This window comes from Eptatretus burgeri, chromosome 3, assembly GCF_056783735.1.
Source record: "Eptatretus burgeri isolate ZD-2024b chromosome 3, Ebu_testis_v1, whole genome shotgun sequence".
In the NCBI taxonomy this organism is placed as follows: Eukaryota; Metazoa; Chordata; class Myxini; order Myxiniformes; family Myxinidae; genus Eptatretus; species Eptatretus burgeri.
The window spans coordinates 51,984,935-52,011,606 of record NC_140963.1 but is presented as its reverse complement, the minus strand read 5'-3'; the positions used below and the strand labels follow the sequence as shown (position 1 = coordinate 52,011,606).

At 45.4% G+C, this 26,672-nt stretch overlaps 1 protein-coding gene across 2 annotated transcripts in view; it reads right to left on the bottom strand.

The window, feature by feature from the left end:
• Window positions 1-17,226, bottom strand: part of ENDOU (endonuclease, poly(U) specific) — a 30,930-nt gene extending 13,704 nt beyond the window's left edge. Inside the window, exons 1-3 of one of the 2 annotated variants that reach the window (XM_085873306.1) lie at window positions 16,929-17,226; window positions 9,141-9,266; window positions 5,282-5,435 (exon numbers count right to left, since the gene is read on the bottom strand). In XM_085873306.1, the coding sequence (XP_085729432.1) occupies window positions 5,282-5,435; window positions 9,141-9,266; window positions 16,929-17,211 (563 nt within the window). In that variant the 5' untranslated portion in view covers window positions 17,212-17,226. Of the gene's footprint in view, window positions 1-5,281; window positions 5,436-9,140; window positions 9,267-16,910 lie in introns of both variants that reach the window. The other variant, XM_085873305.1, reaches the window with a different exon arrangement.
• Between the last annotated feature and the right edge of the window lie 9,446 nt (window positions 17,227-26,672).

Genomic DNA, 26,672 nt, shown 5'->3' with positions numbered 1-26,672 from the left:
CACTTGACTTAGACTACCGGCCGAGCAGGGTTACGCTTCGATGTTTCCACAGTACCTTTCTATTGGCACAGCAACCTAACTGGAGGTCATGCTCTCAGCACTGTACATGGTGATCTTCTGCCGAACAAAACAGAACCGTATTTCCCGGTGTATAAACTGCGACTATGTATTAACCATACCCTTGTTTTTCACCCTCAAAAGAAATCAAAACATTGATCATTTTATTTTCTCATCTGTATCTAAATCCGTTTGGACATTAACTTCGTACAGAACAAAGTGACGGAGGTGTGAACATGCTTTCTCCCATATCCACTTACTTTCGTCTAACAGTCTTAAATTCTCATTTTCAAGAAGTTGAAGAGAGAGGAGAGGATACCAAGAAGTTTTTATTTTTCTTTCTTATTATTTAATAATTTAAAGAGGATTTTTTTTGTTTGTTTCTAGAAAAAAGAAGAAAAGGGATTCATACCAGGATTATATATATATATATATATATATATATATATATATATATATATATATATATATATATATATATATATATATATATATATATATATATATATATATATATATATATATTTTTTTTTTTGTGGATTTGTGGTTCTGAAAAGGGACGTTTGGGTTTTATGAAGCTTTTCAGCAAAACCCGAGGAAATCCTCGTCAATGCTTTCCTCATTGAAGATGGCACATAACTCCCTGTCCGAATCAGGGTAGAGTAAGTCCACCTTGCTGCCACTGTCATTTGCAGCCTCCTCCTTCCAAATGATATCGTCCTCTGTGCCGTCCATGTCGTTGGAGATGCAGCGTTTTAGAAATGCTGCATCCAACGGTATCTCCTCACACACCTTGACGATCCAGCCGCAGATCATCGGAAGGTCGACCTTTCTCATTCTCCCGCTCTTGGTGTAGGTCTTCTCGCCACTCATCCAGTCGGACCAGCAGCGACGTAACCCATCCTTGAATGGCTTGTTGATGAACACATCGAGGGGCTGCAGGAGCAATGTCATCCCGCCTGGTACGATGACGAGATCGGTGTTGTTTTTTTTCGGAGCAGCGCTTTGGTGTCATGGGTCTTGTGACAACTGAATGCATCTCGGACTAGCATGCTCCATTGTCGGGAGACATCACTGTCTGGCCTCCTACTCCAGACCGTGCGCACACAGTCCTGGACCAGTCCCTCATCTATCCACCCCTTCTTCTGTGCACGAACAATGACGCTGGCTGGAAACTTTTCTTTGGGCATTATCTTCCTCTTGAACATGACATATGAAGGAAGCTTGCCACCGTCTGTGGTGTAGATGAGCATGACGGTGAATCGGTCCTTCTCGTGACCAGTGGTGTTTATCGTCACATTGCGAGCAAGCTTATTGGAAGTGGGTGCTCCGTTAACAGACTCCAGCTGTTGTGAATAATTCTTCTTTTGATGTAAGATCAGGTGTTCTTCTTCTTTTGTATTTAATGGCATTTTCAGAGCGACAAGGCTCTATATACGCCATGCCCCTAAACCCCAGGTATCTCCAGGTGTCTCCAGACGTTTCTGAGTGTGGCTTTATTTAATCTTCGCACATGGTTAATAAAATGCTGTACAAACTCTTAACCTGAACCGATTTTCAAAATTTAAATGGCAGAATTGAGCTAAACAGCAGTTCTGACTGCTAAAAAAAAGTGTTCATTTGGAACATAATTGAAGTTCAGCATTGATCATTTTTAAGACTGATGTTTTTTCTATACCCGTGTGTTAACCGCACCCCCAACTTTTACCTCTTTTGCCAATAAAAAGTGCAGTTTATACACTGGAAAATATGGTAGTTGCAGCACCAGCTGGGGTACAACTTCCTGTCTAACTATGCTTGTACACTGTGTCAGACCAATGAAGGAAAGGACAATTGAAACAGATTTGAAATAAAAACAAGCAATTATTTATTTATATACACAAGCATACAATCATTTAAAAGTGAGTATTTACAGGAAAAAGTCACAAAAGAGCAGATTTAGCCTTAACACATATTCTTATGCAATCTTATTTACACAAAAGACACAGAAAAGTATGGATTGTGGGGTCAACTACTTCCCTCACCTCACAAAGCCTAACTCGCCTGTGCCAGTCCAAATATACTGGGGGAAGGAGGGGGGAGGATGGGGAAGATGGGCAGTGGAGTGGCAATGCATTGTGGTGGGATGCACAGCTGCAACTCTAAGGCATCCAGACCCAGTAGGCAAGTTCTCTCCAGCATGTAAGACATGTGAACTGCAAGCAGCTCTGTTTCTGCTGTGCCTATGGGACCAGCAGCTCCCTACGAACCCAGTCAGGTTCTGGGTTTTCCTACTACCCTCCTCCGCACGATGAGTTCATTCCTTCTCCTCTCATAGTCTGCACACCCTCCTTCTCCTCCTCGCCGGACAAGCTCTTTGGCATCTCTGTCCGTACACTCCCCTGGGATTTTTCTCCTCACTGGATATAGCTTTCTAGAACAAGGACGGGGAACAGCTCTGAGGCGACTCTGTTCCATACACACTCTATCCTCTTCCTGCTCCTCTCCGGACAAGCTTTCAGGACACAGACAATGACCAGCTCCGAGCTACTTTCTCCTCACAGGACATAGCTTTCTCCCTTCTCTCTTATGTGAGTCTCACTCTCATTGGTCCGCATCTGATGTGGGCGTGTCCACAATGCGGCTTGTGGAATCATGCCAATGTTTCTGAGGGAACTTCAATGCAGTGCTCACCTCTTTTTCCCTTCTCAATGCACCTCCATGGCACAAAGAGCAACGCTTTTCCCATACATAATAAAGTGCATGACATCTTGCATGCATGAGTAGCTGTAGTTGTGGTGGTGGTGGGGGGGGGACTGATGGGGTCTTGAAAGAAAAACGGAAAGGAGCAGAGGGGAGAGGGAAGACATCACACCAGGGAAATACAAACTAACCTCAACACATGCCACCCCAAATCCTTAGACAAGGGGCAAAGGCTTATCTACATATAGACTATTGAAATAACTCGTCTTCGGTTTGGCTACGTATTCACATATGCTTACCCCCTGGGGTACATTTCCAAAACCATATATATATATATATATATATATATATATATATATATATATATATATATATATATATATATTTGTGGGCCGGGGGTCGGTGGCGAGAACGACCACAAGGTGGGGAAAGCTTGCGTCATCTCCCACCAAACTCCCCGGAATTGTAGGCCGTCGCTCGGATAACTCCGCGAGCCGGCGGGTCGTTTAACCGACCGGTGGTCGCCAATATTTCAACTGCGTAGCGTAGGGTCTATTTGTCTGTAACCAATTTACCTAATTAATAACTACGCGATTTTGACTTCCGGGGAAACCACGCGTTCGGCACGTCTTGCTCGAACCGGGTCACTCTTCCGACTGCTGTAGAGTTCCAACTACCAACTACCAACTCCGGTTCTGGTGCAACCAAGCGGAAACTGCCAAAGCCGTGCCGGCTGGAATGAATGGATTATCGGGGATAAAACCCCGCCTAAACTCAGATCCGAACCATGCTGGACCAATTCAAGAAGGGACGGAAACAAACTGGGAACATTTCTAACAAGTTTTATTTACAGTAAATGAAGACACAAAGCAAGACAACGCGAATATGCAAAAAGTATTTACAATGATCCAAAAACACTTATTCAGTTCTACTTAAAGACGGGCCCACACGCAGACACACGCACAAATGAAAAGAAACCCAGACTTCTTTATTGGACCCTCGCAGCTGAGGAGAGAGACAAGCTGGGGGTCAGAGTTTGGTTGGGTACCTGGCCGTCGGAGAAAGGGGGTACTCCGTGCTGCGGCACCTGACAATGGTCGCTGGTTTGGTTCCCAGTCGGATGTGTGGGACTCGAGGTTCGTGGCGGAGCTCAGGTGGTGAGTTGCGGGGTTCACGGAGGGGCGGTTGGAGTCGCTCTTTTCTTCCTTGTGGAGGGCCAGCAGAGACACGTTCGCCGCCTCGACGACCTTCGTAACAGCAAAAACCCCTTTCGTGACAGCAAAAAACCCTCCAAAACTCTCCAAAAAGACCTACGAAAAACTCTCCAAGACCCCAAAAAGACTCTCCAAGACCCTCAAAGACCCCAAAAAGACCCACCAAAAACTCTCCAAAAAGACCCACCAAAAACTCTTCAAGTCCCCAAAAAGACCCCTGCCTCAGAGAGTGCGGGAATTTATGGACCTCCCTCAGCGGGGAGGAGCATTGGTGAACACACCTCTCTGTCCGCCTTTGATTGGACAGGGTCCCACGGCATACCTTTCCGGGGCGGGGCCTTGGCCCCTGCCGAGAAACCCCAGCCACTCTTCCACGCTGGTTCATACTTGACAAGTAACAGTATCAACGCTGCAACGGCCCCTGCCGGGAAACCCCAGCCACTCTTCCACGCGAGTTCATGAAAGGTCGTGGTGGTGAAACTGCCTCGAACATCCTCGGGAATCCGTCTCAGCCAAAGGTGCGCTGTGGCCCGCAAACCGAGGGCTGCAAGCGCAATGGTACCATGGATCGTAATGGGCCGAGGGGTCATGCAGATGGGATGGTTGTGAGATGGCTTGTTAGATGTAATAACCTAACTAAAAGAAATCGCAACGCACGCCTTTGATTCTCCCACTGGACAAAAGGAAGGGGATCTGACTACACACATACTTAACGACATAACTGACTTTTGGGACATCTATATGTTGACTGCAAATGGTTTCCAGATCTGTAGCAACATATATATATATATATATATATATATATATATATATATATATATATATATATATATATATATATATATATGAGCCTGGTGTTGGCGCAGTGGTTCGGGCAGCGGCTTGGGATCCAAAAGGTCCTGAGTTCAAGCCCCGTTGGGCCACTGAATTAATACACCAGGGGGTTGACTCAGCCTGTCATCCTTCCGAGGTCGGCGAAATGAGTACCAGTGCACTGGGCCGGTGTATACCCCGGATAAAATAGGTGTACCATATCCCTGTGTCGTAAGAGGCGACCAGGGTTGCGTCAGGAAGGGCATCCGGCGTAAAACATGTACCAAATCACTATGCGGATCATACAGATGATCCGCTGTGGCGACCCCGAACGGGAGCAGCCGAAAGAAGAAGAAGAAGATATATATATATATATATATATATATATATATATATATATATATATATATATATATATATATATATATATAATATAGATAGAAAGATACCACTCCATCTCATCTTGCTCTTCTATGAGCCTCCATTTTGGAGATAAAAAAAAGGAATTCACTTACGGCTCTGATGCTTCATCCAATTTGGCCCCGGTCTTCGAATCCACGATGAGAGTCTGCTTGTTAAGGATGATGTCAGAGGGACTTGCACGGTTTGAATCAAGCGAATACAGCTGTTCAGACACCTGAATAATTTCACTGTTTAGGATAACAAAGTCTGCAAAGAAGCAGGAAAATTGGTGGTCAGAACGGTGTGGGGAGTGTGTGTCTGTGTCTGTGTCTGTGTCTGTGTCTGTGTGTGTGACCGCTGTTTCTCGACAACCACTGGTCCAATCTAATTGAAACTTGCCAGGTATATTGCTGGGGACCTGAGGATGTGCCTTTTCAAGGTTTGATATTAATTGGACAAGTGCTTCCCAAGTTATGGCCATTTATTTGCCAACCAATGACAGGACACGTTGCGTAAGCGTGGCCGATGGGGAAGCCTCAGCCGCGTTCGCCATTACGGGTTTTTTCTCTTCTCTTCTCTTTGTGTTTTTCCTTGCGAAAAGGCAAAATACGTTGGCGCAAATTGAATAATTGGCCATTAAAACTAATAATTTATCAAAACGTTGGCAGATCCAGCAGCCTCCGCATTCTTGCCCTGGACGAGGAAACAAAGAAGTGCCGTTTCCTCAGCAATGTTGTTTATGAAGAGGTGCTCACGAGATAAAGGTGTGAACATGTAGACAATTTTTATTACTATTTATTTATTGAAGAAAAATTGTTCCGAAAATAATTTATCAAAAAAAGTGCACAACTTTTTTTTTGTTTCCAATTGTCAAAACGGTGTGGCCTTTGGAAGTGTGAAGGGATTCAGCTCTACTCAACATGCTTGCCAACGAAATACATCTCAATTTGGTAATATGCTTTGCAAACTATTTTTTTTTAACTATTTTAAAACTAAAACAATTCGAACATGGAATACCTAATGACACTGTACTTTCAGGTCTCCTACAAATCCTACCCTGTTGCCTCACCATGGCATCGGAGTGGCAATGGTCAATGGCAGCAAATGTCATGGCTCGCAAAGACAGGGAGGTAAACTTGATTTTAATTTGGATTTTAATTAACTCTGTGTGTGTAAGTATCACAGCGGTTGTTACTTCAATGCAAGCGATAATTCGTGGAATGCATGTGAACATTCGGTACGGGCACACACTACTTCCGGATAGTGATGACTTACTGTATTCTCATAATTTCTCGATTTCTTATGCGCATTTATAGATAAACACAATGCCCCAATCCAGTCGTCGTTTGCGAGAGCGAAGGAACGGCCTGTGTGGTTGTTTGAAAGTTTTTTTGGTTTTTTGCACATATGGCCACGCACGTACGGGGACGCGATAGCGAAGGAACGGCCTGTGTGGTTGTTGTTTCCGGCACAAGGTTTGAAAGTTTTTTTTTTGTTTTTTTTTGTATGTACGGCCACGCACGTACAGGCATGCGAGAGCGAAGGAATGGCCTGTGTGGTTGTTTCTGGCAAGCGGTTTTAAAGTATATATATATATATATATATATATATATATATATATATATATATATATATATATATATATATATATATATATATATATATATATATATATATATATATTTTGGTTTGCACCTCCGGGCACGCACCTACGGGCATGCACTAGTTATTTTTATGTAGGTAGATACACCCACTCCCTCCCGCTCCTCCCACAACGGTGACTTACTTTCAGAGGGAACCACACCCTTGCAGGGAGATGGAAGGGGGGTAGTGTTGGTGCCTATGACCTGATCCTGGGTACCCCCCATCACATATGCAAATTTGGGTTGAGATTGGCCCAGTGGCCCAGCCGTGTGTCTTCTTTTAATTTTCAGATGTACACACACACACACACACACACACACACACACACACACACACACACACACACACACACACACACACACACACACACACACACACACACACAGTAAGATATTAGAGACAGATGCGATGTTGAGTGTTACTCATACTTCACACTCACAGATGATGTTAACGTGGGATGGAATGATGCATGTCGTCAGCTGTTACCCATAAGGCAGTGCACAATGACAAGATCGTATGGTTTTCGATCTCCTGCATCAAGCATTTTATTTGATGTGTGAATACATTTTATTGAGATGACCTGGATAAATTAGAGTCATTAGATTTGTGGCTGAAAGTAATGAATATGTGTCTTGCAGGTGAATGCATGAGGCTCACGATTTCGAATATAGGTTTCATCAGTGAGAACATTTCTCAAAGGAGCTTTGTTTAATTTGATAAAATGTTCATTACCTCTGCCACCAAAGGTCGACGGAGGTTGTTTTCATCCCTGTCGTCTGTTTGTCTGTGAGCAGGATATCTCAAAAATTATGGACAGATTGAGACGAAACTTGGTGGACAGGTTGAGTGTGTGACAAGGAAGAAACGATTAGGTTATGGTGAAGATTCGGATACGGATATGGATACGAGAATTGAATTGTTTTTTAAAGTAATTCTTGAACATTGAGAGATTAGGCTAAAAACAACATATAGCATGATATCTCAAAAAGTTGTGGACGAGTGATGGCAACTGTCTTTGCTGATGACTCCACCCTCTGCCGTACCATCTGTCATCCCTCAGACCGACAAGGAGCAGCTTCTTCGCTCTCTGCAGATCTGGTAAAATCACAAGCTGGTCCAACACATGGAACATGTCTTTCAACCCTGACAAATCTCTCACTCTCACTATGTCTCGCCAAAAGGACCGTCTGGAAACCTCTCCCATCTACTTTCTCAACAATCCTCTTGAAGAAGTCCTTTCATTCAAGCTTCTGGGTCTTAGTATCTTCCATGATCTTTCCTGGGAAAGCCACATTTCCAACCTGGCCTCCAAAGCCAGTTGCTGACTGGGCATCCTCCATTGTGCAAAGTCCTTCCTTGGCACACCTGAGCTTCTAACCACATACAAAGCTTTCATCCACAGCCTGATGGAGTGCTGCTCTCCCCTGGGCTGGTGCTCCCACCTCTCACCTTTCTTAGCTTCACACTGTGGAAACCAAGGCATTTAGGATCATTGGTATCTCCCACGATGAAACTGAGTCTTTGGGTCTCTCACTCTCTCACCGCAGGCATGTCGGTGGTCTTTCTGTCTTCTACTGTCTCATCTCTGGCATTGACCCCCCTCCCCACCCCCCTGCTCTGTCTGTTATCTGTTCCGCCCATATTTCCACAGGGCGCTCAAGGTCCACCAGCAACCCCCTTCTAGTTAAACTACCAAAATCAAGAATCACTGTTCACCTTCACTCTTTCATTCCTCTATTTTCTGATCTTTGGAACAACCTCCCACACTCTCTTCAATCCCACTCTTCCCTCCAGGTTTTCAAAACAGCTCTTCACCACCACCTCTTCTCTTCCCCCATCCAAAACCACGATCTTTTCTTCCCCCATTAATCCACCCAAGCCCACCTCTTTCAAATTCCCTGCCTTCCTTTCTGAAAATCCTTGTAGTGTCCATCTTGTTTACCCCGTGTACCCCACCCCGTCCATCTCATCTCCTCATGTGTCTATTCCCCACTGATTTGTGCCCCCCCCCCTCGTTACACGTCTCGTGTGTTAGCGCTTATATGAGCCTCGACATTATATATTGGAAAAATCAAAATTATAAACACTATGTGGATGAGTTTGGTAGGTGACAAGAACAAGCCGATTCGATTTTGGTTAAGGTCGGGATTCAGATCCGACCGATCAGTGGGATACAAAACGTAACCTGTTCGTCGTGGTGGAGGTATGCGCTCTCGCAAATCACCTTCTCATTGCAATGTGTTAATATCTGCACAAATCGCTACAAACTAATTGTTTCGTACTCAGTGGGTAAAAAACATAAAACGGATGATACGTCGTTTTCCAAACCTTTGCAGACGTTGTTGTAGTCTGAGCAGCAGTCACGATACTTTTCACAGGCAGAGTTACACTGGCAGTTCTGCGTGGAATCCAATGGGTCGTTACAACGACCATCGCACGATCCCACAGATGATCCTAGAGACGCACACACCTGTCGTTATGATTACCAAGTTGTTAATTTCATTTGACAACACATTCGGTTTGGTGACACCGCTACTCCAGGGCAGGGTGGCATCATGGGCCAGCTGCAGGAAAGGGCAGAGCAGGTGACCCTGGAGGTGTACAGTATTGTTGTTCACATGGCACATTCACACTGAAATTACACATTATATGAGTTCCATTGCAATGAATTTCAACGCAGGAAGAGGCCATTAGGCCCATGCAGCCAGCGCAATGGATGTCAACCTATCCTTTTGAAATGCTCAGCATCGAGCAAGGAAGGAGCACCATCCATTTTTTTTTAAAATCGTTGGGTTGACTTGGCCGGGGTTCGAACTGCCGACCTCCCAGAATCAAAGGGGATGCTTTAAGCAATATGCCACCAACAGTTTCAGCTAATTAGTCTCGCTCTGAAAGGGATACGACACTATTCCAACGCCCCTGTCTGTCTGTTTGTATGTCTGTATTTTCTCATTAAAAATGTTTTTCCCTGTGACCACTTGTCTGACCGAGGCAAAACTTTAAACATATGAGGGACTCCCCAGGGAGAATATTTTATTGCTAACTCTGACGTAGGTCACATGGTATGGCAGCTATATTGGATGAAAGGGAAAATTAGACATTTTTTCAAACCACTCAACGAAAAAAAATTAAAACTACAGATGTCATCAACTCCCCATGGGGTATGTAGGGTGATAATGATGACATCATGGGTGAAGTGGTATTCCAGGCATAATTGGTTGAATTGAAATCTTTATCTGAAAATTCTGAAACTTCTTATACCTGATCTCTGACCGGATGTGAGTGAAGAATAAAATTTATGATGTTCAAAACCCATGCCCATAAACGATGTGGCATAATAGGGTGCATGGATGATATGGGTATATGGGCCATCACAGTCGCATGTTCGGTTCACGATGTTCAGAATGAACGTGCGAGGCGAGACTTTGTGCTCTACCAGTGCCTTTCGAATTGTTAATGCGAAGTATTTCGGGGTTCTATTACTCTAGTTGAGTGTTGTACCTTCATGTGTACCTTCTTACAGGGTAAATGTTTGTATCTAAGGCCTCGTGCTCGTGTCGACATAATTTAGATGTGTTAACCCTCCTTTTCCACCCCATTAACCCACACCCTTCCCTCCTCATCTCACTCTTTTGCTTGCAGGTCATTGTGTTTCCTCATTTTCTCTTTTCCTCTTATTTCATTCCCTTGCTTGTTGCATCCACTTGTTGGCCCACTGTCAGTACATTGTCTTTTTGCCTTTTGCCATCTGTCTCTATGGGGTGGTCAGACAAACCCTCAATTTGTTGTGGGTCGATACCTCATCCCTCAAAACCTAAACCTCATTGGTACGACCTTCCATGAACCTCAATTTTGTACTTTAAAAAGTTGTCTGCTTTTGTTGAGTGGCTTGCACTCGGTTTGCCTCGTCAGTATATGTGAGGTAAATTGGTCATTGTGCTGGATGTAGGTCGGATATTTGGAGTCACGTGATTGGGTGTTTGATATTATGCTCCGCCTGAAGGGCGGTGTTCCTGTGTGCCTACCTTTCCCAGAATAAAGAGTTCATGCCTGCTTGCACTCCTGGCCTAGTGTCTTCTTCTCGTATTGTCAGTGAACACCACAGTTGGCGACGAAGGTGGGATGGCTGACAATCGAGTCAGTATTCACGGTAAAGTTCCGGCATTCAGTGGCGACGACTTTGAACTGTTTGCTGAACAATTGGAGTTTTATTTCATCGTGAATGGCATGGGCGAGGAAATCACGAAGAAGGCCATTCTTCTTTCTTCGCTATCGTCGGACAACTACCGGCTGTTATGTGACTTGGTCGCGCCCAACAAGCCGAAAGACTACATTTTGAAATTTCACTCTATTGTCCAGAAGATGAAAGAACATACTAAGCCTGAAAAATCACCACAGTTAGCGAGGTATGAATTTGATAATCTGACGAGGAACTTGGGAGAGCATGTGGCCGATTTCGTGGCAAGATTGAAACATCTGTCCATTGCCTGAAAATTCACGCCAGATGAGCATCCAGCCAGGCTCAAAGAAGGATTTATTGCCGGGTTACAAGATCAGAAGATGGTGTCGGCGATACTTCGCATCAAGTTCGAGGACATTACGTTCGTCAATATGGTCGAAACTGCATCGGCTGTCGAGCAGTCCCTCAAAGATGTATGAGTCATCGCCGGTCAGACCATGGGAAGTGACATGGGGATCAACAAGATATCCGGTTCACCTCGGACCCCACGAGCAACCTTCGATATGAATCGCAGGCCACAGTTACAATACTTCCAATCGGGTGGCAAGGTAAACACGCAGGCATGTTGGGGGTGTGGAGGTCGACACCTCCATCGTGTGTGTCCCTATAAGGATAGCATGTGTTTGAATTGTCAGAAGGTGGGTCATCTGAAACACGTCTGTTGAGGGGCATCAACCACCGTACACGTCGTGGACAATGATGATGACGACCCGGTTCGAGATATTCAACCAATGCTGAGTCTTTATTCAGTTGGATCTTCAAAATCTTGACCAATGACAGTAGAAGTGGAGGTTAACAATATGCCTATCATGTTCCAAGTTGATACTGGGGTGGCATTCTCCATCATAGGCGAACAGACCTCTCATAAGCTGAACGGTCTGAAGCTCATCGGTTCAGATATCACACTATAAACCTACACCAATGAGAAAATAAAGCCGATTGGGGTGGCAGATGTATCCGTGACCTATCAGGGCCAAGATGCCGCTCTCAAGTTGTATGTGGTTCGGGGAAGTGGGCCATTCCTTCTCGGTCATGACTGGCTGACTCACATCAAGCTGGACTGGTCAGCCATTCACCTTGTGCAAACCATACCAAGTCGATTGGAGCACCAGTTAGAGGAGATCCTTCAAAAGCATCGAGGCTTGTTTTCCAATGAGCTTGGGAAACTCAATGATATACAGGCCAAGCTCTTCATGAAGGAGAGCATGACTCCTCAGTTTTGTAAACCGAGGCCAGTTCCATATGCCCTGTGCGACAAGGTGAAAGCTGAGTTCGATAGACGAGGCCTGTGGAGTAATTGAATGGGTGCCATACTCTGACTGGACCACTCTAGTCATCACGGTGCTGAAGCCGAATGATGTTCAATTATGCGGGGACTTGAAGGCTTTAGTCAACCCAGGTCTTAGTATCGAGCAGTACCCACTTCCATCAATAGAGGAGATATATGCACGATTGGCAGGGAGTAAATTATTTATGAAACTTGACCTGCGGGATGCATATTTTCATCTGGAAATGGACCTCGGGAGTCGTGACCTTTTAACGATCAACATGTCAAGGTCTCTATCGATACACCCGGCTCTGTTTTGGGATTGCTTCAGCCCCCGCTCTGTGGCAGAAAGTGATGGATCTGGTTTGTGTAGATCTTCCTGCTCAAACCTACCTGGATGACGTACTCGTTGCGGGAAAAATGGCTGAGTACCTCAATAACATTGACAAAGTGCTGACGAAGTTGGAGGCTTGTGGGCTTTGCTTGAATAGGGACAAGTGTGCTTTCTTCAAACAATGGTTGGCGTACCTTGGGCACATCATCACACCGGTGGGGCTATTGAAAGACCCACGGAAGGTGGAGGCGATTCAGCACATGCCACCGCCACAAGACAAGATTCAGCTTCGCTCATTCATTGGTATGGCACAGTACTACCAGAGATTCGTGAGCAGCCTGAGCTCTGAGTTGGCCCCGTTAACGCGGCTACTCAGAAAGGAAGAACGCTGGGCATTGATCTGACCAACAGGCAGCTTTCGATCGTGTCAAGCTGCGACTCACAGAGGATATGGTTCTCGTTCACTACGAACCTAAACGTCCGCTCATTTTGGCATGCGACAGCTCCGCATATGTCATTGGAGCAGTGCTATCACACAAAATGGGCGATGGTTCTGAATGCCCTGTTTGTTTTGCATCTCGCATCCTGTCGGCAGCAGAGCAGAAATATGCCCAAATCGAGAGGGAGGCTCTCAGCCTCGTCTGGAGAGTGCGAAAGTTTCATCAGTACCTGCTTGGCCACCATTTCACCTTGCAGACTGATCACAAACCACTCCAATTCCTCATGGAACCAAAGCGAGGTATCCCAGTTGTGGCGGCGGCACAAATACAACGATGATGTTTGTTCCTTGCTGCCTACAGCTATGATATCCAGTTGCGTGACACCGAGAAACATTCCAACTGTGACGGTCTCTCTCGCTTGCCTTGCAAGGGGGGTCCATCTTCGTCTGAATCATCCGATCATGTTGATGGTTTTACACTGAGCCAAATCCAGTGTGGGCCAGTCACGGCTAAGCATGTGGCTGTTGAATCAGCCCACGATCATGTTATCGCCTGTGTCATGCAGGGGATCTCCACTGGAAATTGTAATGACCTGCCTTCAACACCTGAGTATCAATCGTTTGCGTCTAAATCATCAGAGCTGTCTTTCGGTCAAGATTGTATTATGTGGGGTATGGGAACGGTGATTCCTCCGAATTTCAGACAACATTGTCTCGATGAGCTGCATGCCAGTCACCTCGGCATTGTTAAAACCAAAAGTCTAGCCCGTAGTCTCTTGTGGTGGCCTGGTCTGGACAAGGACATTGAGCATATGATGAGGAATTGCCATACATGCCAGTCAGATGCCGACAATCCACAGCAAGTGTCATGCCTATGGCCTGTTCCAGACAAGTCATGGCAAAGAATTCATGTAGATTTTGCTGGTCCATTTCGGGACAAGATCTTCTTGGTTGTAGTTGACGCAATCTCATTTCCTTCCATACAGCTCGGAACAAGTGTGTGTCTACCCTCAGGAGAGCCAGAAAACATCTTTCTAATCTCAAGTCTGAACTCTCAAACCTCTCTCCCTCCTCCATATCCTGGTGGCGTCTAATCAAATCTGTTTCTGGTGTATGTTCCCCCTCCATCCCCTCCCTTACCTCAAATCGCCGCACTGCTGATACCGCACGTGAAAAGGCTGAATGCCTCAACTCAGTGTTTGTATCGAAGTCTTGTGTCCGAAACCCATTGCTTTCTGTACCCACCTAAACCAGTCGCACACAACTTTTCCTTGTGTCCTTTTCCCAGGACTCTGTGTCCTTTTCTTCTGACAAAGTGGAGAGCTTGCTGTCAAACATCGACTCTGATTCTGCAACCAGTCCAGACAGCATCAGCCCACGTGTCCTAAAAACCTACTCCCCTGCTATTGCTCACCCCTCTCTCTGTTCTATTCACCCTTTCATTTGCTCAAGGTAATCTGCCATCTGCTTGGAAATCAGTAAACATTACTGCCCTGCACAAAAACAGATCCCTGCAACTACAGACCAATCAGCCTTCTCCCAATCATCAGCAAGGTTATGGAATCCATCATCGCTTCAGACATTAAATACTTCCTCTTCTCCAATGGCTTGATTTCTGATCATCAATTTGGTTTCAGACCACGTCACTACCCTGGATATGCTGCTTCTGCTCTCCCAACAATGGATGGAGGTACTCAATGCCCGCCATGAAATCAAAGCCATATCCCGAGACGTATCGCGTGCTTTTGACATGGTCTGGCACCCTGCCATGCTCACCAAACTCTCTTCCAATGATATCCAAGGCTATCTCCACTCATGGCTCGCTGACTTCCTTTCCTGTCACAGCCAATGTGTGGCCCTAAATGGAGTTCTTTTATCCCCTCTTCCTGTCCAGGCTGGAGTTCCTCAAGGCAGCATTCTGGGCCCTGTTCTTTTTCTGGTTTTCATCAATGATCTCTCCGACTCTCTGGAAAATCCTCTTTATCCTTTTGCTGATGACTCCACCCTCTGCCATCCCATCTGCCATCCCTCAGACTGCCAAGCAGCTACTTCTTCGCTCTCTGCAGAATTGGATAAAATCACAAACTGGTCCAACACGTGGAACATGTCTTTCAATCCGGGCAAATCTCGCACTCTCACTATGTCTTTCCGAAAGGACTGTTTCGAACCCCCCCCCCCCCCATCCACTTTCTCAACAATCCTCTGGAAGAAGTCCTTTCTTTCAAGCTTCTGGGTTTCACTATCTGCCATGATCTTTCCTGGGAAAGCCACATTTCCAACCTGGCCTCCAAAGCCAGTTGCCGACTGGGAATCGTCCGTCGTGCAAAGTCCTTCATCAGCCCACCTGAGCTCCTGACCACTTACAAAGCTTTTGTCCGCAGCCTAATGGAGTACTGCTCTCTCCTCTGGGCTGGTGCTCCTGCCTCTCACCTCTCTTGGCTTCATGCAGTGGAAACCAAGGCATTTCAGATCATTGGCATCTCCCGCGATGAGGCTGAGTCTTTGGGCCTCTCACTCTCTCACTGCAGGCAGGTCGGTGGTCTTTCTGTCTTTCACTGTCTCCTCTCCCGTCTCGCTCCCTCCCCCCCCCGCTCTGTCTGCTATTTGTCCCCACCATATTTCCACAGGGCACTCAAGGTCCGCCAACAGCCCCCATCTGGTAAAACTACCAAAATCACGAATCACCGCTCACCTTCACGCTTTCATTCCTCTGTTTTTCCTGCCTTTGGAATAAACTCCCTCACTCTGTTCAATCCCATTCTTCCCTTCAGGCCTTCAAAACAGCTGTTCATCACCACCTCTTATCATCCCCCATCCAAATCCTCAATCTTTTCTACCCCCGTTAATTCACCCCAAACACACCTCCTTCAAACTCCCTGCTTTCCTCCCTGAAAGTCCCTGTAATGTCCATCTTGCATACCCCGTGTTCCCCGCCCCATCCCTCTCCCTTCCACAGATCTCCTTATGTCTCTGTTCCTCACTATTTTGTTCTTCCCACACTCCTCTTGTCTCATGCCCCCCTTGCTGTGCATTGTGTGTTAGTTCTCATGCAAGCCTTGACAAGACATACGAAAAAAAGTATATGGGTTAAATTAAAATCAAATGAGATCATTGAAGCAAATTATACAGATTAATTTGTGTTCATAACAATGAAATGTGTGGTCCCACAAAGCCATGCAAACCAAAACTCAGGTGTACCTCGTACATATACAAATACATGCATACACACGTATAGACACACACTTCTTGTTATTCTGAATCCATACTCTAGTTTTACTTGTCGTGAGTCATGATCGTGAGCTGGAGTTGCATGTTTGAGGTAATTTTGATAGACCGAGATGTGCTTAGCTTAAATTATCTTTTTTTTTTAAATGAAAACTGCTCTCCAAGAAGTTATCGAACAATTTACCAAAGCCCAAGACTGCGAAGAAATTGCTTGAATGGAAAAAGCACACAAAGGAAGTCTACACTTACTGGTAAAGAGGGATTACAGGTAAACAAATAGAAACCTGCCATGTATTTTAAACTATAGATCTTGGGTTCATCATTATATTAGTGTTATGTTATCTTTCGTGCAATGAAGCAAACAAAGGCTTTCGGTCACATTTAAGTCATGGAGCCCATGAACCTATACCAATTGAAAAAGGCATGCAAGTGCTGTGCTACTGAATGTTTTCTGCAAAACTTGTAATGATGAAAAAGGGTCACAATACTCAACACTGTACATAACAATAACATTCCAGATTCGTAATCACAATACACTGCAATTTCTATGTATGGTTGCAGTGATAACCAAAGTTTATTTGTTGAGAACTCACGTTGTTTGACATCTTTACCATAAATTCCAGGAAGGAGCAAAACGAGCAGGCAAGTGATCAGCAACATGATGGTGAAGCAGATACCGATACCACAGCAGAGGTAATTTGGCTTGCTGCTTTTAAGGCCCTTCTGTTCTACCGTCACTGCCTTCATTTGAAGCAACCTTGGCCGTATGAGTGCACGTGTGAACTTTTCACAGTTGGTGAATCTGCTCCCACTCCCACACTTGTTTGTTGTTAAATGACTGGAAGGCTGGGGATTTTGTGTGTTTATTTTTCCATTGTCTCCAAAGTTCTCCATGGGTGCTTCCTTTTTTTTTTTTCTTTTTTTTTAATATCTTGGCCTGTTCCAGCACTTCCTTTTTTCTCAGTGTTAGTGTGATGGTCCATTTCCTATAATGGTAATATGGAGTATTGAAACAAAGATTGGCATGCATTTACAACTAAAGCTTGCTTCTTTATTGTCTTCATTTTGTTATCTATAGAAGATCGAGGTGCATGGAAGAGTCAGGTCAGGTCAGGTATGGGAGCATGCACCGGAGCAGCGCATCGAATGGAAGAGTGAGGAGTGAGGTGACATAATATTGAAGCAAATGACTGATCATGGGGCAGCAGTTGGGCACAATAAGCAAAGGAATGAAAGAACAGAAATGGGAGAGGGTAGAAGATGCAGCAACCTGTATGAAAGAACATTGGGTTCATGGGGAGGATAGAAAGATCATGGGAAGGGATGGTTGATGGCATGAAATGATGGTGCACCATCTGCTTGATGTCCTGCAGAGAAGATCTTGGTGGTGATCATGGTGGCAGGCCTATTAACTTGCCTGTGCTGAGATATAATGCGCAAAGTGGTTTCGGTTGTATTTAAAATAGTTTGGATGTACTTAAAACAGGAACCTGGGATCATATTGTAAAGATAAAGCTTCCTTCCTTCCTTAAAGGCACCGAACTTTTCCACCAGAATTCCAGCACTGTTTTCAGATATTCTGTCTAGTATGTATGTACTGTATGTATGTGTATGTATGTATGTATGTATACATTTGGGACGAGCTAACACGGATATGCTGAACAAAGAAGAACACAATTCAAAACGTCTCGACGGTAATTTTCACCTAAGGTTACACTGTGCAGTGACAAGGTCATGTTTACAATCGTTGGAGGCAGCCCTATATCAGAATGGATCTGCAACCGAATGGGATTGACTCTACAATGATCCTGAGTGTATCAGCTATGGTAGCAATTATTGCCAAACCCGAGTTGTAACATGAGTCACATGGAGGAGAAATTGGCTCTCATCAAATCAATGGATCTTTCTCCAGGATGAGATTCCATGAGTGTTGATGTGCCCAGCACCATGCCAAGCGGAATGCTTTGTGTTCTCGGAAGCTAAGAGGATACGCATTGTCGGTCTCCTGGCTTTTTGACCACAGCACGAAGCCGGTTCCGGACAGTTCTTATGGATAACCTCTGAGGGAGATTATATTTGTGCCGCAACACTGTGCTTGTCTGACAAGCCTGATCAGAGTTACATTTTCTCTGTTGGAGGTCACCCTGCCAGGTCATCCAGATCGAGGCCTATCTTTTTCCCTCATTGGTTTGTTGATAGTTTCCAAACAATGTAATGATAACAGTTTGATTAAAGTTAAGTTGAAGTCCAATTTCACTGAAGAACATCCCAGGATTGTTGATCCCAATAATTTGCCATTGATGGCCTTCACCAAGTCTTATATGGGCCATAGTAACACAGTTCACCGATGGCAGTACACAACGCTATCGTGCCCTTCTCCAAACCTTGAACAGATGACAGTATTTTTTTCAAGTTGATACACCTCTTATGGTGCTGTCATTGCTGAGTTGCAAAATTGCCTTGATCTCATGGAGAATGGAAAATGCAACCAATGAATGCATGGTGTTCTTTCATTTATGTTCGAGAGAAAATGTAATTTGTTTCAAAATTTTCTTCACAAACAGCACCATTTGTAGGTATGCTTCACCTTTTTCACAATGTAAAATATATATATATATATATATATATATATATATATATATATATATATATATATATATATATATATATATATATATTGTTACGGATTTCAGAATCCGGTCTGATGACTGCATCCACACATCCAGGTCCTCAGACAATTATTTCCTTAAACGCATGTTCAGATTAGCCCCATCCCCATGTCGAATGGGATTTTAAATGTGATGCGTTGAGAAGGGCAAAGAAGAGATCGCTTCTCTTATGGGAAGTTTTTTTTTCTTCACAACAGACACGTTTACACACATTTCTTTCGCGAGTGCTGACCCCGCCTTATTTTTCCTCAACAACGTTTATGCACGTATTTCTTTTGCGAGCGCAGACACCCGCCTTTTTTGGAGCGTACGGGTCGTCATGGTAACAGTACACAAGTGGGACGGGGTGAGCTTGGGGGGACTCTGCGCCCGCCGAGACGGGCTGGATATAAAAAACAAATTGGAGGTCCGTTATGGGGGGAAAGTAAGTAAGTGCAAGAAGCGGGTGGAAGCGTGCAAAAAAGGAGACAATAAGCGAGCAAGAAGTGAGCAAGCGAGCATGTGGTACGCATGTGGGTGTATGACCAGTGGCAACAACAAGACAATTCGTCTTTCCCAGTGCTTGAGCAAGTGAACGTGTGGTGCGCGTGTGGGTGTGAGCAGCGCCGACAACGAGTGAGGCATGGGTCAGTCACCAACGTGTGAGGCGCGCGTCAGTCACCGACGGACCGTGTGGGACACTGGACATCACCAGCTTTGTGAAGTGTGAGGAGCTGCCCATGTAGCAGCACCAGGGTCTAAACCCATGACAGACGATCTTGGTGTCCTCCCAGACGTCAACTGGCACTCAAGGCTGTGTGCGAGAGGGTGCACGGCAAGGCTGCGTGCTGGCGAAGGATGTGACACGCACGGACACATTTCAGGACATTTTCACTTCACAGATAACTACTCTCTGGTGAGGGAGATGACTCTTCTCCCCCCCCCCCCTCCCCCGAATGATCTGCTGGGTACCCTTGTCTGTGTTTAGCTGTAAGTAAGTCAACCTCTGATAAGCATTTGCTCTCTGTCTCTTTCCTGGCATTTTGATTAATTTTGCCTGAGTAATTATTCATTTCGGTTGCTTTGAAACTTATTCATTTATTTATCTCAGAAAATAAAAAGTTATTTTTATTTATTTATTTAATTATTAATAAATCATTTGTCGACTTCCAACCTGTCCATGTTTGTCCTTTCCTTCCATTGGTTTAGCATTGTCTGAACCGAGATAGACTGGGCGGTAATTACCACAGATTTGACCAAAAATAGTCGGCACGCACCAGTGGTTAAAACGCTCGGCTGCCCTAATTAAAATCTAATCGAGAAAACATTGCTGCTTTGCCGAGGGCGCGCTCCCCGCTCAGGTAACCATGTGACCTCTAGTTAAACGGCATAATTAGATGGTGGACACTGGAACTCGTGGTTAACTGGGTGGCGTTCGTGGTTTTAAAACAGCTCACCATACCACAACGTTAAATGTGAGTGGTGGCCCCAGGTCCGGCTCTTCCGAGGACAACCGGGGATTATTCGCCCTGAGTGACAAACTGGTGTCTCGGTACCCATGGCCACAACAACTGGTGTCAGAAGTGGGATATTTTTCGAACCCCCTTGATCAATAAATTGGTGTCAGGTCATCGACCTGTGGTGCGCTCCACGCACCTCGAAATTCAGAGCGGTTAGACAAAATTTTAGTTAAATTTATTGGGACGGACAATGGCGGACCAACATGGGCAGGTCCCGGTGGGCCATGTAGATGATGTAAATATGGATACGGAATTAACCTTGGACCCGCATGAAGTCACAATGGAGGGTGAAGAGGAAGCAATGGGAGAGATGGAAAATAACCCCCACCCTCGGTCTCTGGAAAATTCAGCGCCGATAGCGCAAAACGCCAGGTTATCGCCACCAGTGCAGCCCGAGAATGACATGATGTTGTTCATGAGGCAATTAATGGCACAATGAAAATGTCGAGCGAAGAAAACAATGGAAAAATGGACAGGATGAGCAGAAAAATGGACGTGATGGGTGAAGAAAACAACAGAAAAATGGACGAAAACAGCAGAAAAATGGACGTGATGGGCGATGAAATAAAAAGGGAGATGAGTGAAGCGATGGGCAGAGAAATGGCAGCGGTACGAGAGGAGGGAAGGGAGTGTCGGATCCGTGTCCGGGAAGAGATGAGGGAGAGCGAGGCCAGACCGATGGGACAGATTTGGAAGATAAAGGAGGGAGAAGGACTGACGATAGGACAGAATGAGTTGAAAGAACAAATGGAGAAGAACACAGGGGCGATAAGGGAGTTAAGAGCCGCCAAGAAGGAAACAACAAGAGAGATGACTACAATTAAAAACGAATGTAAAATGGCACACGAGAAACTGACGAAGAGAGTTGAGGAGGTGACAGATGATGGAAACAAAGGAACGGGAAATGGAAACACAAATAGAAACAACGAAGGTGACGTTAGAGGAGGAAATACAAGGGGCGCATTGGGAATTAACGATGGTTAAAGAGGAAGCGGATGAGGTAAAAATCGAGATTATTGAAATGAAAGCAAAACAGGTCGAAACAGGTAGTAGAGTAAAGGAAGAGATTATTGAATGCATGGACGTGTTATATTTGCAGAGTGACAGAGTGCTCGAAGAACGGGAGGAGGTGAGTATAACGAAGATGAGTCGTGGCGAGACCGGGGACGTACATGATGCGATTGGGTGTGTGTCGAGCTTGTGGGGAAGAAAGGACCTGGGGTTTCTTGAAGTACCCAAGGTGCCAGAGTATGTGCGGAGTACATGTGACATAACATGGATGAGTGCACACGAAAGAATGGGACACGGTTCGACCCGGACTGGAGTCGTGGTTAGTGTAGCAGACCGGAGGGCGAGCCTCCTGAGTGGGACAGAGTTGTATTGGAAACCAAACCGGCTCGACGGGACTTTGCGTACGAGGTACGGGAGTGTGCGCGGTCCGTACTTTGCCAACCGCCCAAGCACGGACGGTGGCGCGATGTGTTGATGGTTTCAGAGGGGCCGGTGTGTAAACGCTCCGTGACAGATAAATCACTGGAGCACGGACGGCGAAGCAGAACGGATTTGGCTGAAATTTTTTTTTTTCCACAGGGACCAGGTGTGCAATATGCACGGTACCCCCGGTATGAGCAATTGGTGTGGCGAGCATGGCTTGGTTCCTCGTGGGAAAACCCCAATTCCCACTGGCAATAATTCAAACACAAATTGGCTTGCAACAGACATATGACTGAGCACCTCCGCGGATGCAGAGGGCTCATTATCATAGGGGTAAGTGACAGTGACGGGGCGACATTACGCCCTCATGTATCTGCCAAACCGAAGGGGCGAGTGCGCTGTCGACCACCGCCCTGGAGGTGCAAGGGCCGCCGAGCATTGCCACAAGTTCAGGAAGCCCGTCCAGGATGTAGCGAACATCCTCGCTTGGGGCAAAGGAGCATTATTAAGGGGAAGTGTTTAGCGTTAGATAGACTGGCCTCATGGGGGCATGAGCAGTCCTCCATGGGGCCCGGGAACATCAGTTAGGGGCAATTTAGATGAGAATTTAGAAATGGATTAAAGACATGGACAGACATGGAACGTGGAGTGGGGACGTAGCTTAGCTATGTAGAGTTAAATGGAACGTGCGTAGTATAAGGGATGACGAGGGTGCACGAGTTAGTTAGAGGAAATTAGTTCGGTGATGCTGTGTCGGTGAGTGGAAATGTGTTTGTGTGTGGTTGATGATATGAGTGTGAGGGCAGGGAAATGGCCAGTATGAATGTGAGTAATGGAATGCATGGTGTGAAGAATTGAATGGGGGAGTGGATCCCACCCAAGGAAACCCGGGGGTTAATTTAAAGTTAGGTAGGGGGATTAGGTAAATTTACACATGGATGTCGTTATGCGATTGGTGCTGATTGTGGAAAGTTAAAAAAAATTGTGTGGGTGCAGGAGATAATTTACCAGCTGGGGGTGTGGCTTGTGAGTGTAGTATTCGAATGAAGCAGGCACCCCGGGTGCTGGGGGCTCGTCGGCCAGGTGAGGCCGTAGGTAGGTCCAGGGGGCCATTGGTGTATTCCTGGACACAGGTACCCGAGCAGCGGGACCCGGGGCGCCAAAATGCCAAGTTGGGCATCGAGGGGGGGGGGAGTGCTTGTGAGGGCATCCCCCATCTTAGAGTCAGGAGCAGGCAAAGCTCAGAGGCAGCTCCAGCGTCCCGGGGGTGCTAATGGTGAATATGCAGGTGGGCAGACCTGATAGTGGAGCCACACTAGCCAGCCACGAAATTGTGCAATGGCACAGAAAGAAAACTTGGTGGGCAAGGCCCAAAATTGTAAGAGCACCAACACATAGGCGATGAGAATCTGGGTTTTTGGAACCCCATAGTTTAACAACGGCCTCTTGGCAGGGTATATCCCCGGGAACAGTTTAATAGTGAAACAATGTTAGCGGAGTTAGGATTGATGAAAACTCCTTTGCACCATCCACTGACGGGATGATCGCCGGCTGCTGGACTTGCCTTCCTGTCGGACTTGAGAATGAGTCGTGTCACGATGTAAGTATAAGATTGCATGTAGTTCTGCTCTTCCTTTCCAAGGAACCTTGGGGGGATTGGGTACGAATTTGGCAATGGGGATAGTGGGATATAGGAGACGAAACGTAGCGACGAATTGTAAAAAGAGGGGGGCAAGGGTGGTGTATATGGGAAAGATGGATGGGTGCGGACGAGTAGGGCCAACCTTGAGCTCTCTCTCTCCCGGCACCACCGCCACTGCCCCAGGTATGTGCACACCAGGGACCGGCTGACCATGTTGGTCGGACCTGGTGTTTGGCACTACCCGGTTTACCTTTTTTTTCTTTTCGTACTGTTTGCTGTTTGCCTTGCTGTTGCGCTTTGTCTCGCCACTGCCCCAGGACCATCAAGGCTGTTCTGCATCAAGGCATCACTCGCCTTGCTGGATCACCTGTCTACATCAAGGTATCACTCACCTCACTTCACCATTTGCTCCGTGACCTGTGTTCCACCCACACCTGTTCTGTGGACTGCTACTCGCTGCAGTCTCATACTAGGTGACTGTTATCATGGTGGTTTTGTTTGTTTTATTTTGTTTGAACTGCATTTACTGTGGCAACATGCCACCACACTTAGGGACTGCCCCTTTGTTGCAGCACCCTTTGTATCAACTCATTCCAGCTTCATACCAGCTTCTTACCAGCACATACCAGCTCATACCAGCTCATACCAGCTTCATACCAGCCACATACCAGGCTCATGACACTTTGCTTCACCTTTGCCATGTATCACCGTGACCCTGAACTGCACAAACGCAGCGATGTGGAAGAAGTGGCTCTGTTCTTGTTGCTGCTGCTTCTTGATCATTTTTGTTTTGAAGGCCACAACGTTTATGGCCTGTATGGCAGTCACTGGCCTGCCAGTTTATTTTGTTAGGTGTGCTGGTGAAGAGCATGAAGGTGGCAAGAATCAGCAGGTGTTCTCCCCCTCTCCACAATTTTTTCTTCTGCATTTCTCCAGGTCCTGGGTCAGAAATTGTACATCGTTGTTTAGTTGTGCAGATTATTAAAGGCCACTGGTAAAGCCTGGTGTTGGCGCAGTGGTTAGGGCAGCGGCTTGGGACCCAAAAAGTCCTGAGTTCAAGCCCCGTTGGGCCACTGAATATATATATATATATATATATATATATATATATATGTGTGTGTGTGTGTGTGTGTGTGTGTGTGTATGTATATATATATATATATATATATATATATATATATATATATATATATATATATATATACATACATATACACACCAAGTCGTATAACACCAGGGGGTTGACTCAGCCTGTCATCCTTCCGAGGTCGGCGAAATGAGTACCAGTGTACTGGGCCGGTGTATACCCCGGTTAAATAGGTGTACCAGATCCCTGTGTCGTAAGAGGCGACCAGGGTTGCGTCAGGAAGGGCATCCGGTGTAAAGCATGTGCCAAATCACTTTGCGGATCATATGGATGATCCGCTGTGGCGACCCCTAATGGGAGCAGCCGAAAGAAGAAGAAGAAGAAGAAGAAGAATTATTAAAGGCCACTGGTTATGTGTTGTAGTTTCAAAAATTCCAGCAATTTCGGTGGAGCATAAGGTTGTCTGTGTGAATCAGTTAGGTAGTTATCAACGCATCAGGTGGGACATATCTAATTTAAATTGGCGCACACACAGAAGGCTAGAGTTAAAATGCACGAGGTAGGGGGTAAAATGTCACACTTCAACTGCATATCACACGGTCATGCTCATTGCAATGTAATTTTTTTGTTTTTTTAACCGGTGTCTCCAGCTGTTGGACAACTCAGGACGAGTCTGGGATAGAGAAAGGAGTAGTGTGACGGATTTCAGAATCCTGTCTGATGACTGCATCCACACATCCAGGTCCTCAGACAGTTATTTCCTTAAATGCATGTTCAGATTAGCCCCATCCCCATGTCTAATGGGATTTCAAATGTGATGCGTTGAGAAGGGTAAAGAATAGATCCCCTCTCTTATGGGAAGTTTTTTTTCTTCTTTATGACAGACACGTTTACACACATTTCTTTTGTGAGCGCTGACCCCGCCTTATTTTTCCTCAGCATCGTTTATGCACGTATTTATTTCGTGAGCGCCAACTTATTCATTTATTTATCTCAAAAAATATAGTTATTTTTATTTATTTATTTTATTATTAATGAATCATTTGTTGACTTCCAACCTGTCAGTGTTTGTCCTTTCCTTCCATTGGTCCAGCATTGTCCGAACCGAGATAGACTGGGAGGTAATTACCACAGATTTGACCAAAAATAGTCGGCACTCACCAGCGGTTAAAACGCTCGGCCGCCATAATTAAAATCTAATTGAGACAAGATTGGTGCTTTGCCGAGGGCGTGCTCCACGCTCAGATAACCACGTGACCTCTAGTTAAATGGCATAATTAGACGGTGGACACTGGAACTCGTGGTTAACTGGGTGGCGTTCGTGATTTTAAAACATCCCACTGTACCACAAGGTTAATTGTGAGCGGTGGCCCCAGGTCTGGCTCTTCCGAAGACATCCGGGGATTAATCCCCCCTGAGTGACAAGCTGGTGTCTCGGTGCCCGTGGCCGCAACAATATATATATATTTATGTATATATATATATATATATATATATATATATATATATATATATATATATATATATATATATATATATATATATATATATATATATATATATATATATATATATATATATATATATATAGACGGACCCTACTATTTGCGGGGGATACGTCCTGAAAAATGCCGTGAATGTCAGGGCATTATAAATGTTTTTTTAAATGGTCTCGGCACGTGAAAGAGAAATTACACAACAAATCAGTCCACAATATAAAAAAGGGAACAGCAAGAGAAAGGGGAAACAACAATAGCAGGGTCGAGGGAGAAAGTGGACAGAGGCGGACAAACAAGGGATGCAGGTAATGATGAGGGGTAAGGGAGAACGCAAAGGGTGGACAATATGGATGCATAAACAAAATTGTGTTTGACCAGTAAATGATTTTGTCAAGTTCTGAGGAGAGGGAAGAGGCTGCTGCCTGTCTGTCAGAAGGATGAGAGATGTCATGGTCGGGAGTGAGTCATCAGCAAAGAGTTAAAAAGGCTTTTCCAGAGTCAGTGAGATCATTGATGAAGATTCGG